At 38.4% G+C, this 14,085-nt stretch overlaps 1 protein-coding gene across 1 annotated transcript; it reads left to right on the forward strand.

Annotated features, from left to right (window-relative positions):
- Positions 1-542: 542 nt before the first annotated feature.
- CHRNB4 (cholinergic receptor nicotinic beta 4 subunit) lies at positions 543-13,284 on the forward strand. Its single transcript, XM_009816153.2, has 6 exons — positions 543-597; positions 5,263-5,408; positions 6,783-6,827; positions 6,954-7,063; positions 10,118-11,090; positions 13,144-13,284. The coding sequence occupies exons 1-6, from the start codon at positions 543-545 to the stop codon at positions 13,282-13,284; spliced, it is 1,470 nt and encodes a 489-aa protein (XP_009814455.1).
- Positions 13,285-14,085: the final 801 nt, after the last annotated feature.

Raw genomic sequence — 14,085 nt, forward strand, 5'->3', positions numbered from 1 at the left:
GCCTTGGAGTGGAAAAGGGTTGGCAGTAGGCAATCAACTTTTTCTCTTGACACAGAAAATTACCCTCTGCTAGGGCTATAATTTATTGATATGTCTTTCACTAACAGGTCTTACGGCACAAAGTTATATCCAGCTCTTCCCACACAGCTATTCCCACCCATTGCACTTATTAATCAGAAAGCCTTCTAAATGTTATCTAGTAGCAAGAATTAAGCAGTTGTGTTTTGCAGATCATGTTCCTTCGTTTGCTCTTTCATTTCCTCTTATTCAACATTATCACATTATGTTCCCTCTTCTTACGTGCTTTTCCTCTCCACAAAGCTCTTTAAACAGCTGCAAAGGGGGAGGGACCACTATGCTCACGAAAACTCCACTTTGCAGAATGCTTCTGCCAGGTCCTACTGTCTGTCTCTCTCCAGGCATTTAATACCTCCAAGATTCAGGTTTGCTTTTACATCTCTTCCTTGTGCATCCCTGACAACAGAGCCTATTGCCAGCTGTCTTAATTGAAGAACAGTAATCCACCTCTTCTTGTTATTGCCATGAGGAATACGTACACCCTCTTTCTCTTTGTAGTGGGCTCCTTCTATTTTAACGGTAAGTGATCTTTTCTTTCATATACAGTTTGCAGAACAGCGATAGCTTTCAGGGCTAAGAGGCAGGACTGTGATATAAGCTCTCAGACAATTTGTAACTATCACCTCAGTAGGTTGCAGACTTTAAGAGGATGCGTGAAATTGATTATTTTAGTGTTGTTTCTGGCTTGTTCAGTATCAGCAAATCCACTACGATGGATATGGACAGACCGTAAGTTGGACATAAAATGACAGAACAGTAGGAGATGACAATGATAATCACTAAATAATATGCCTTTAGATGCTCCCAGGATCATCTGTGATGGGAAAAGCAGGTATTGTGCTGAGAGTGAAAAAATAAAAAATTAACCATGACATGAATGATAAATAAGACAGATTTCATCCCTCTACAATTATTGGCTCAAGTTCATACATTTTGCAAAGTTCATACTTCCTAATTGCTTGATTAGTATGTAAATAGTTTAAATTAAGTTGAAATATGCAAATATATGCAAAAAAGCAAACATACATTAAGAACATTTTCTTTAGTCCGCCAGGATTTCTTGCATGTGTTTTAGCCAACACGCACAGCCCGACAGCAGCATGAAATAGTGCATTTAACCATGGGAGCTTCTTCCCACGGAGAGACTCCACTGAAATGTTCAGAGTGAAACTGGCTGAAATTGAACCGAGACAAAAATCACATCTTTCCCATAATTATCTATTCATCCCACAGTTGTTTTGTTTCTTCAATCACTGAAAGGCAACTTTAGAAAACATCTGCTTTGTAACAAATGAAGAGTGAGGGCCTACTTTAGATTCTTAGATTACACACTTTTAAACCCATTACTATTTCCTTTTTATTTGCATTAATTGCAGTGTAGAAATTAAAACAGTCTTCAAAATACAGTAAATTCACCACTACTTCCATTGGAACAATAAACATTCCAAATTAGCGTGCATTGTTCTAAGTGGTTATATAAAACTTTTTACTCAAGAGTATGCTGAGAAGTAACATCACAAAGTAATTTCAGAGAAGGTAACGGGATTGTCTTATTGCTGCTTCTCGCTCGCTCTTTACTAATTACAGATGGGAATTTGTTATGTCACCATTGTCCACATAAGTTATTTGTGAGAGAGGAAAGAACAAAAATTACAACATATGCTACAAGATATTATTTCTAAACAAATGCTATTTCAACAATTACTAAAATAACTGAAGTCAGGGAAATGGAGGAAACATGCCTTACATTTAATTTTGCAATTTAGACAGTGATAACAGTGCACTTGCCTGCACATTTGCTCCTTATTCTGTTCTGTGGAAATCACTCCAACATATTTGTCATTACACTGAAAATAAACAACATAACACAGGATGACTAGTTATTTAATTTTATGTATTTAAATTAGACCATGTAAAAGCGAAGTTTGGACAGGGGAGTGAATGAAGTCTGTGTTTTTGTTTCTTCTGCTGTGAAACTGGCATCATCCTGATGAAATTTTTTTAATGGTCATACTCCCGCCAAGAAAACAAACTCACTGCAGAATGTGCACTGCAAGTTATGTGGCAATTTGCTCTCCTTGTCATGGAGCAGATGTGTAGCGCGTTCAGTGAAGCTAAAATAATTTCCCTAGCTCAGGATCCACCCCAATGTGTTTTCTCCATTACTGCTTTCAATACACAAAAATAATCCACCCCCAAATTAGGACTGCTTCATCATTCTTGTTAAAATCATTTGTCTAAAAGCATCAGTCTAGCCTCTGCAATACTTCTGGTGATTACTGCTATTTGGAAAAAAAGAGTTTGCGAGGGAAACTGTGCACTTCCATTTCTTCCAACTCTGAGAGGAAAAAGAAGAGTTTCAAATGCATGGCTACTGACATCATGAAATGCATATAAAGATGAACTTGAATGCCTGGTAATTTTGTTCTCATTAGGTGCCATCTGGTTAATATGTAGATGGATAATGGAAAACAGATTATAAAAATTATATAAGAATCATGCATTTTTACACGTTATTTACAGAGAGATTGGGTTTAGCAACCTTTAAGGCAGTGCACTGCTGACATCTAGTGGTATTTGATACAGGCAGCTGAGTGAGATGAGAGAGTAGCCCCTTCGATCTTTATTTCTGATCATTAAGTTATTTAAAGGTTGGGATGGGATGGTAATTTTATAAAGAATTATTGATTACAGGAACCCCTTCCTTGAGAACAGATGATAATTTCTTAAAGGGATTCATTATTTAACAAATAATTTTTTATAATTAAGCCATGGCCTGTCATTCATCTGCATAAAGTTTATTGACAGAGTCAGTACTTTGAAATCTGAGCTGTTCTCATCAGACATGCAGACCCCACAGTATGTTTTGATTTTCAGACTAGACGACTATGATTGCTAAAACCAGGTTTCAGAGAATAGGATTATTACAAATTCAGAATTAGCTTTCTGCAAATATTCTGCAGTTTCTAATTCTTACTCGCTGTTTAGCAAATACTCCATATGCTAGAATATTTACAGAAAAAGACGGCAACACAGTGAAAACATATTTAACAATTCAAACAAGAATTCACTGTCTTTGCTAGCAGCATTCAGTGACCACTGTCTGAAACAAACCAAATGACAATTTATTTATATTTGAATTATAGGCATCTGTTTATGTCACTTACACATGCAACAGCAGGAATGGTTGTTAAAAAAAAACAAACAAAAAAAAACAAACCCACAACACAATAAAGTAATTTTAACCAAGATGATCTCTTTAGCTACCACAAGGCTTCTCACCTATCCTTATAAGCACAGAACGATTCATTCCTAGGGAGTGCGGCCCCATTTTCTTCACAGTCTCAAATTTAGCTCTATCTTGATTGCAATATACAAGGAAAAACAGAATCTGGAGCTTAGCAAGGATCAGCATAGCTCTAGCTTGATAAGCCTTTGATTAGGCAGGCTTACATTGAGAATAAATGTAATATTAAAATATCACATGGTACTAGGACTTTTATAATGACTTGTAGGGAGGTACAAAGCAAGCGTGAATCAAAAAACAAACCGACCCAACAAACACAGATGTATTCATCCAAATTTGTTTTCCCAAATGGCTTGGGAAGTATTTGAGAAGCCTATTCTGAAGAACAATGTTATGGTTAAGTATATGTGACAAAATTTGTGCTACCAATGCCATAGCATATACTGGTCTTAAAATAATTAAAACAAACCTGGTCTTTATCGCAACCTTTCCCCAGAGCTTGAGTAAAAGCTGTTCTTCGATGTGAAAAATCTGTTTGATGATGTTTCCTTTTATGTTTCCCCACTTTCTTACCGGATCAGAAACAAGAAGTTCTTATAGCATTTTTTTAACCTGAGTGGAATTCAGAAGTACCAAGTTTTGAGAGAGACTTGTTCCCCCTAGCAACTTACAGCCCAGTTCATATGGAAACTAGGCACCTTCTAGAAACGCACACAAACTTTGGCTGCTTGTGTGATCCTGGTGTTTTGATGTCTGCCTTTCTCTGGATCTCATGGATATGCTACAACATTAAAAAAGAGAACAAATTAACGTACCACAAATTTAAAATACTTGCATGGCCAGTGGTTTTTACTGTGTGGAACTGCTCTGGGAAATAATGAAGCAAGTGTGCTGTAGGGGCACTATCCACATTTCTGCAATATCTAGGGTTGAGTTAGGTGCCCTTTCCTAAGGAAGAATGGTTCTATCAGTTGGATTAGAATCTGTTTTCATCAACACCTGTGTCCATCACTGTCAGCTGTATAACACAACACAGAATTACTTGACATACAGTAGAAACTCTCTGGGTCAATTCTGCTGGCAGGATGTTACCAGGACCTTAGTCATCAGTATTATTATGGGGTCAATAGTGCTTTGAAAAGTCCACTAGAATGGCTTTAAAAAGCACATGCAAGAACATGGGAACAGATGCAGTTACCTCTGGGGTTGTGCCATAAGCTGTTTTGCTCCATGGAGAATGTTCAGGCTTGTTTGATAGTATCCTGCAGATACTATATTTTGCAGTTACTGAAGTCCAGCTTTGACCATCTAAGATTTACGGTATTTGTGCTAGTCCATAAATCAGGCTTTCTTTCCACATAAAATAAGGCTTACATACTGCCTCAGGTTTTCAAATAAAATCATTCTGAAACAGAAACATCACTAGCTACCAAAGAGCTCCCAATCATTAAAAAACCCTTACAACTCCTGCAGCTCATCCCCTGGTTTTCCCTACACAGATCAGTCTTTCAATTTGTACATGTGCCTGCAACTCTGTCTCCTACAACACTAAAGAGAGAGGTCGCAGCCAGACTCCCTGCATTTGGATCATTGAAACGTTCTTCGTCGGTTATTAAGAGGGTGGTTTGCTCCCAGCTTCTATTTCTGAATGTACTCCCAAAAATATCTATCAATTTGAGCTTCACATTTTACTGTGAAAAAACCCAAAGAGTTCTGATTTATCTGCTTTGATCTATGCTCTGTGAAAGACAGTCAACTTCAACAGAACAGATATTGGTGCAAGCACCATATCCTTCTGTTCACACAAGCCTACAGTCTTTAGAAAATCAAAAGCCCTCATTATCTCATGAAGACGATTTGATGCACAGAAATTCTGTGATCCCTATATCATGTCACTTGGTCTCCCTTCTATAATCCTGTTACATGATGTTTTACAGGAAGCACCGCAGCAGATGCTGAAGAAAAGCTAATGAACCACCTACTGAGCCCTGACAGGTACAATAAGTTAATTCGGCCAGCTGTCAACTCATCCCAGTTGGTATCTATAGAACTGCAGGTTTCCCTGGCACAGCTCATCAGTGTGGTAAGTTCAAATTAGGCTATGCCTTTTAATTCATTACTACCTGCACATTACTCCAAGTAAAAGTCATACTAGTATTACTACGCCCCTGTTACTTTCTAGTTTACATAATAATACTTAGTAGGCAGGGCCCAGACATGCTATTTACTGGTTTTGTACTTCAGAATGCAGCTACAACAGGAAGATCAATCTAAGCAATAAAGGACAGCAGCCAGGGAGATCAATCTAAGCAATAAAGGACAGCAGCCAGATCTTCATCCAATAAAATTCCATTGCTCAAAAAATCAAAACTGTTCCACTGATTTCAGTACAGCTACAGTAAGTTACACCAGATCAGGATCTATCCTGGACGGGGTACACAATGCTAAACGATCTTCTGCTGCTTGCATCAAAGAAATGTGGTTGAATAGCCTGAAAACTAGCTATGAAGCCAGCTCAAAATCTCATGGCATATCAGCAAATAGGGAAATGTTGTAAAGCAAAAAGACACGTTAGTTCTGGCTGGAATAGCTTAACATGGTTAAAACAATCCTCATGTAAGCAACTCCTCATATTCAATACAAATTACTTCAATGGGTCTGAAAGACATTTTCACTCACAAGGTTAGCATGTGTTTAACAGTTCTTCCACAATACAAACACACACCTCAATGCCAAGAGAGGTTTAACATTAACTGCAGTGGGAACACGATCCAGCACATAAGTGGGAATAATACCCTGAATCAGGGCTTTCAGCTCTGCTGCTCTCTCCCTGGATGAAAAAGAGGATACAGATGACTGCCTCCCTGCCACAATTTGTGTACGGGCCAGTGACTGGACTGCTGCAAACTTTAAGAGATCTGTATAATTTATATTCTGAAATTCAAGAGGAAAAGAGAGAGAGACACTGATGGACTATAAGGGAAACTGTACAAACAGATGAGCGTTCATGCACACGTGCAGGCTGATTTATACAGGATATACTGGCATGTATACCAGATGACTCTGGACAAGTGTTCCCTCTCTCCTGGAGAATTCCACCTGGACACAGACATGCCTCCTCACACAGTGCACTGCCACCACTAGCACAGTGTCCCACATGGCAGATTCAGCTTGGCAGGGTGGTGGTAATTGTTCCCAAATAGCCACACTTACTCTAGTCACAACTGTCCTTGTTAAAAGCCACTTGGAGCTCTACACTTGTGGGGTTGCTATTTATCATCAGTATGTGCACAACACTGGCCATCTTACTAGCAGAGAAATGCCTGTCTTGAAATACGCTGGACGAAATCATGCTGCACAGTTGGAAATATCCTCAAAAGCCCACTGAATACATCTTGTTACCGCAATAAAGTGAAACATTTTAGAGGACAACTTTTCTCTCTCTTTTTCCCTGCAGAATGAACGGGAGCAGATCATGACTACAAATGTCTGGCTGAACCAGGTAACCAAACCCACAGAGGCATGCTCTTGCAAACAACAAATGCAACTGCTTTCACTCCATCACAGTGATTGTTTTGTTAGTGCTGGTCTGGATACTCCCATCACTACTGTACAATTCTTCTCTTAGGAGTGGATTGATTATCGTTTGGCTTGGAAGCCCTCTGACTATGAAGGAATAAACAAGCTGAGAATACCTGCAAAACACATCTGGTTGCCAGACATTGTGCTTTACAATAAGTAAGTAAAAATTCTGTAGTTTATGCAGACAGTGAACAAAATTTTAACCATATATCAAGAAATAGGCATCAGAACCTATTAGGTCTGATAAAATTCTAAAACTGAATTTCGTAAATTTTAGCCAGCATCAGGTGTATCTAACTGGGGTACTGGACTCAAAAATAATTTTAGTAAAATCAGGGCTCTGGTTAAAGAAATTCCAGCAGACCTAGAGCATGTCTGCAGTGTGAGCTGTTACAACACCAGAGGATCCGTGACAAGGCTCACAATTGAGACACAGATCTGTACCAAACTAGACTATATGGAAAGCATGAATTGTTAGTACAAGCACAGCCATACACTGGTCACATTTGCAAGAAGACAAGACATCTGGAATTCTATCGGACATCTTAGATTCTGAGCTACATTTTTGTCTCCTATTTCTTCTTCGCCCCCCTTCCACCACAGACTCCAGGACATAAATCTGTTACAAAGTTCAGACGTACCAGAACTCCACGAGTTAATATTCATTTACAAAACCAAATTACGTTCTATTTTCATAAAGCATTAAAAAATCAATTACAAGAATACATAATAAATCTGTCAGCATTTGACCCTGTTGCTTTACAGTACTGAGAAAAACAAAAGCTTGGTTCTAGACCATACTTCAGTTCCTTCAAACAGCTAATTGCCAATTTTGTTTTGCTTTTTTGTTTGTTTATAAGTCTCTAGCAAAGCCTTGAAGTGGATGATATCAAGTCTCTGGGGGAAAAAAATAATCAAAACTTATAATATACTTTCATGATATTTTGAAAACCAATGAATTCATGAACACATGACAGTTTATGACCATATACAGATGGGAAACCTAGGAAGTTTATATATAACTGAGTTAAGTCCCTGGAATCCTACTACCGGAAATAAGATTTGAGAAATACTTAAAACTACTATATTAGTCACAAAATAATTCAGCCAGTGGATTAGGATGTACTCTGCCTAGTCAAATCTTGTTCTGGTAAATTGTGCTCCTGCCCTCTGCTTCTTTCTTCCTTACTCCCCAAATGGTACCATTTAATAGATTGTAAGAATGGAAAGAAACAGTTTTAAAAGGCTTCTTAAATGTATGGGAACAAGCTTTTAGCCTCACCATATTGGATTCTTACATTAGTACAAAGCTTCAAATTAAAATTTTAGATAAAGGACAACCCCCTGTAACTTTCTGCTGCTGAAGCAGAGTTTCATAGGCATCTGTCAGTTCAAGAAGGTGCTAAGGAAGACACAAAGAGCATCCCCATGCCCCACAGCTCTGTCCATATGTAGACTGTGCACAGGACTACAGAGGGCACTGAGACAGCACCAGCAGCCCAGCCTCTGTCCCACAGCTGAGCCAGGGGCAGCCAGCAGAACCACCTACATATTCTCAGCCCAGGAGTCTACCCAGTTCATTGCACGGCATAACCGTAAATCTAACTCAAGGAGATACAGACATGTGAGAAATAAGATACAATTTCTGTACTAAAAAATAGCAATTTTATTGGCAATGAACTAATGACCCTCATACAGTGTAGCCACTCACTTCTGCATCGGGTCATTTCACTGCCTACATGAGTTAGCTGCAAGGGTCTCAGCTCAGTGCCAGGCACCAAGGTTTGCAACATGAGCCCTTTCCACAGCCAGATGTAACCGATCTGGAGAACTACACGTGTGCCAAGCCTTGGATACTTGTAGCACTTCCCTGCTTAGAAAAAAAATCAACCTTAGCACTGAAATAGCTCTATTTTCCATGAAGTCTTGTCAACGAACAAGTGATTCATTAGACTTTTTATAACTCTTAAGGAGCACATTTCCACTCAGATAAAAGGGTGCTACTTAACTATAGTCAGTTGAACTTCATTCATTTACACTCACAGCGAGTTTGGTCTTACATTTTTGCAGATAACGTACTGTCTTTAGGGTATGTGCATTTCTTTACATAGATACCTGTTTATCAAAAAGAAGGCACGTGGGATGTATCTAGTCCAGACTCTTCTTTGCAGTCTAACAAAGTGGCTAACCCAGTTTTTAATAAAAGCAATCAATCAACATAGGAACAAACCTTTGCGTTTCCTCATCTGTCAAGAAAGACAGTCACTAATAGCTCTTCCTTCCTACTGTTACACTTTCCTTCGGTAGCCCGACTGGCTGAGTTTGAAAGGTGTTGCATAGCACACTTGAGAAGATGCAGCGAATATGCTCAGAAACACTAAATTTCAATAAAATTTATGAGCAATTGACCACCTGACATTTCTACCTCAGGATACTTCATAGGTTAAACAGCCCTAAGTTGTTTGCCCAGAAACATTGGACAGGAGAAGATACTGACTACTGACTGATAATGATCTTCTCCCTGAATTAAAGGGCCCATCATAACATAGAAGACTCTCCTGGTGGAAGTTCGGCAGTTGGAGGAGATACAAAGCCAAGATTATTTGTGGGCACTAAGAACACTGTGGCTTGTCTGTTGTTTTTGCAATAAGTAAACATTAACTGGAGTGACACAATAAATTATAAACCATATAATTACATTTCCGCTGCCTACACTCTCCCTGCATTTCTAACCAACACTGCTCATCCTTATTTCCTCGTCCAAGTCATTTAGGAGTGTTGCTGTGTGCTCTTAGCAGTGGCTGTGTTACAGATCAAAGGTGCCTCCATTTTCATGCTGGATGATCTCATTTTTACTCAGCCTTCAGAGATGTAGTAAGCCTTAATTACTTTAACAAACATTTACAAAATACTTCGAGTTCTTTGGATGAAACAGAGATGCATAATTATTATTTCATAATAATTTTATAATGTAAGTATCGGACCAAATATCAATTCTCTGATTGGGAGAAATGCATACATTAATCTCCCTATCAAGTTATAGCTCCCTACAAGATAGATTTCAAAAATCAAAATATTACTAAACTTTGATTCTAGAAAGAACTGAGGCCCCCAAGACCAAGAATGTCAAAGCTCTTTTGTTTTGAACTATGTTTTTCCTCTTAATGTTTTATTATCTTCTCTCCTTCTTCTTTCCTCTTGTTTCATTAGTGCGGATGGCACATACGAAGTTTCGCTATACACAAATGCAATTGTAAAGAATAATGGAAGCATTTGCTGGTTGCCACCAGCTATTTACAAGAGCGCCTGCAAGATTGAAGTTAAGCATTTCCCATTTGATCAACAAAACTGTACATTAAAGTTCCGGTCTTGGACATATGATCATACAGAAATTGATATGGTGCTTAAAACTTCCATGGCGAGCATGGATGACTTTACGCCAAGTGGAGAGTGGGACATTGTAGCGCTCCCAGGAAGAAGGACTGTAAATCCTTTGGACCCCAATTATGTCGACGTGACATATGACTTCATTATTAAAAGGAAACCTCTTTTTTATACCATCAATCTTATCATTCCCTGTGTGCTAATTACATCCTTAGCCATCCTGGTGTTCTACTTGCCTTCAGACTGCGGTGAAAAAATGACCCTATGCATCTCTGTGTTACTTGCCTTGACTGTGTTCTTGCTGCTGATCTCCAAAATTGTCCCTCCAACATCTCTAGATGTTCCACTGATTGGGAAGTATCTCATGTTTACAATGGTACTAGTGACCTTCTCAATAGTTACCAGTGTGTGTGTACTCAATGTCCACCATAGATCTCCAAGTACTCACACTATGCCCCCTTGGGTAAAGCTGGTTTTCCTCGAAAGACTCCCAGCCTATCTGTTCATGAAGCGTCCAGAAAATAATTCTCCACGGCAAAAGCTGTGCAACTGCAAAAAGACAAAAGCAGAGAATCCTTGTATGGACCCAGCTGACTTCTACAAGAACTCTACCTATTTTTTGAATACAGCCTCTGCCAAAAAATATGATATGAAAATCACTGAGACTCTTGACAATGTCAGCAGTCATCGAGATTTTAGGTTAAGAACAGGCACGAAATTTTCTCCTGAAGTCCAAGAAGCAATTGATGGAGTCAGTTTCATAGCAGAGCACATGAAAAGTGATGACAACGACCAGAGTGTAAGTAAAAATGCAAAATCATCCCAGTCTTTCTAAACTTCATCCCCTGTCCTCCTCTCGAATACGCTGTTCTTTGAAAGGCATATGTGAAGTCCCTTGCTATTCTAAAGTTTTTAGAGAGATTCTAGCAATAGCTTATAAGAGGAAATAATTTTTGCCATTAAAAGAACTTAACAAATAGCAATCTGGTAAATGCTGATACTCTCCTGGAAAGTAACATGGCTATTTCTACTAAGAGAGAATGTTGACTGCCCAGTAAGTCATGAAACACCCTTGAAAAAGCTGTGTCATCACATTCAAGTAGTATTTGGCAGGGGAAAAAAATAATATTCACTTCCAGGTCAGAAAAAGAAAATTTTTCCCCATTGTATTCAGTAAGACTGTGACTCAACCCATGGTCAGGCCATGTTAACCAGAAACAACCTACCTGCAGCTCAAGCATTTATTTACCTAACTGGGCACAGAAGGAGGATTTAGTAAAATTGATAAAATGCCTTTGCAAACACCCTCTCCTGGCTAAGATATCTGTCCATCTATGGCAAACACAATGGGTAGGGTCAAAACCCTAATGCCAGCAGAGCTGACACTTTTTTCATTTGAGTTAAATCAGACTCATTATTGGCTATGAGAAGTACTTTATCCAGGACGCGTTTAAGCAGTGCTGCTGCTGCCCTATTCACTTGCCCTACTCATGTGCTACTAAAGCTGATATAAATACACTGTGAGTAATACTTGGAAAAACTCAGATGGTTCAGAGTTTTGCTTAGACAAGCACCCATGGTTAGGAAAAACCATCCTCATACCTACCAGCATCCTCTCTCCAACCCAGATCCCAGTCAGACTCCAGGTTCTCTATTCCTGTTGTGCTCTCCCTCATGCAGCCAAGCAGATTAAATAAAGCCTTGCAGATCTTGCAGAAGTCCCTTGAGGAGCATGCTGCTGAGTAGTTCATGTTTTCTATTAGCTGAAATTACTGTCAATATAAATAAAGAAGATCAGCTATTAATATTAGACATGAGCTTGCAAACATTGAAACTGACTGAACAGAAGCAGACTTCATAGAAAAGAAAAGTTTTCTAATAGCTCAGAAATTCTTGCAAGAATGTGTCGCATACTAAAGGATCTACAAAGCCTGCACTTGATATTAAGAACAATTTTCAAGGGTATTTTATGCATTAAAAATTAATTGAATGCTTTTCACACAGGGTCCTCCGATATTACGTATCACTTTTCTAGATTTGTAATTTTAATCTCTGCTTTCTTCCTTCATTATCATGGTCTGGTAACAACTGTTCATGTACATTTACTATAGTCTGATTTCAGAAGAGCACAATTCCCATTAGCAGCATTGGAAATTAAAAGTGTGCCCTGAAAGAAAAATATGTAACGTTCTAATGTAAGACATGAGATAATTGACAAGCATGGTAAAGTCACTGAGGTCCCATGTGTAACTAAAATCAATGAGAGGGGAAAATATAATCATTCCTGAGATGCAAATGAAGATTGATATATTCCCCCTTTACAATAATAGCCTGCTAGTCACTTCAGTTTGAGAACAGAATCTAAGGCCATGACTTTCACGGGCAACATATGCAAGACAAAAAGGGATTTTAATAAAAGCAACAGTATTAATATGCATCAAAACCCTTGATTAAGATGACTGCTGATAAGAACTCTGAAGCTGACCTTGTTTAACAGCAGTAAACACCATCTATTTTTGTCCACTGAGATTAATAGCATCTGCAAACTAAAATTAAAGGAAAAAATTCCTTAATTGGATTATACTGTGGGTCCTTCTGGACTGGCTTCCACCAGGCGGCCATGCTCAGTCCCTGATGCATCCAAGACAGTTAAGCAATATTTACAGTATTTTTCTCCACTGCCCAGAATGGTTGTAGGAGAAAAATCCCTTCCCAAGCCTAAAGTCAGTTAATTCCCTGAACCCTGAGATTTGTTTCCTTTTATTTTCATAAACAAAAACTCAGCATTAGCAAGAGGAAGAGCGAAAGAATATGACAAATTGCTAATATCTTTAATTGGCTTTTTCTTCCAGGTCATTGAAGATTGGAAGTATGTTGCCATGGTAGTGGACAGGCTGTTTCTCTGGATATTCGTCCTTGTTTGTGTCCTGGGGACTGTTGGATTATTTCTGCAGCCACTCTTTCAAAACCATACTGCTGCCATGAACCCTTAGTTGTCATTTAAAATTGTCAATACTTACATAGGTTTTGGGTCTCATTCTGCTCTCAGTTCCCCTCTGTTAAATCCACAGAGATGCCAACTGAGTTGCTCTTACATCAGATTTAGAGTAGGGAAATGGAAAGTAGAACTTGACTTACTGTGATAGGGAAAAAAAAAAAACAAAAACAAACAGAAAACTGTTTTTTTTCCAATGAGTTCAGTACTTCTGGTGATGTCTTGGCCCTTTTTTTGATTATTTGAAGTCTGAACATTACAGAGAAAGGTGTTTACCTTTACAATATACCATCCTGGCTCACAAGGATTATTATTTAAGAAGTATTTTAAATACATTGCCTCAGAAAAGACATTTTCTTTCCTTAGAATACTGCAATTTCCCTATTACAAAGAAGGTATTGCTATGATATTTATTTTCTTCAATTGCATCAAAAATATTTGTTTCTGATTTATAAAGAGCTTTACAGGTGGAATCACTGTTCAGCTGTTTGAGTATGATATTTAAAACTGAATTGAGAAACAGAGACGTACTTCTGAGGTAACCACTAATAGGTTTCTCACCTTGCCACCTCTGATAGCCGATTGATCAACAGAGGCCAAATAAATATATGGTAAACAAACATTTATATACTCTGTTCAATGATGAAATATAAATAAAATGTAAAATTTTCATTATATAGAGTTAGTCCTGAAATGTTCCTGCAACTTTAACAGCTCACATAACTGGGGTTCATACACACTTTCATGAATCTAAGGCTAAGAGCACAGGAAAGCACCTGGAGAAGACAACTGTGAAAGG

This window comes from Gavia stellata, chromosome 13, assembly GCF_030936135.1.
Source record: "Gavia stellata isolate bGavSte3 chromosome 13, bGavSte3.hap2, whole genome shotgun sequence".
Taxonomy (NCBI): domain Eukaryota; kingdom Metazoa; phylum Chordata; class Aves; order Gaviiformes; family Gaviidae; genus Gavia; species Gavia stellata.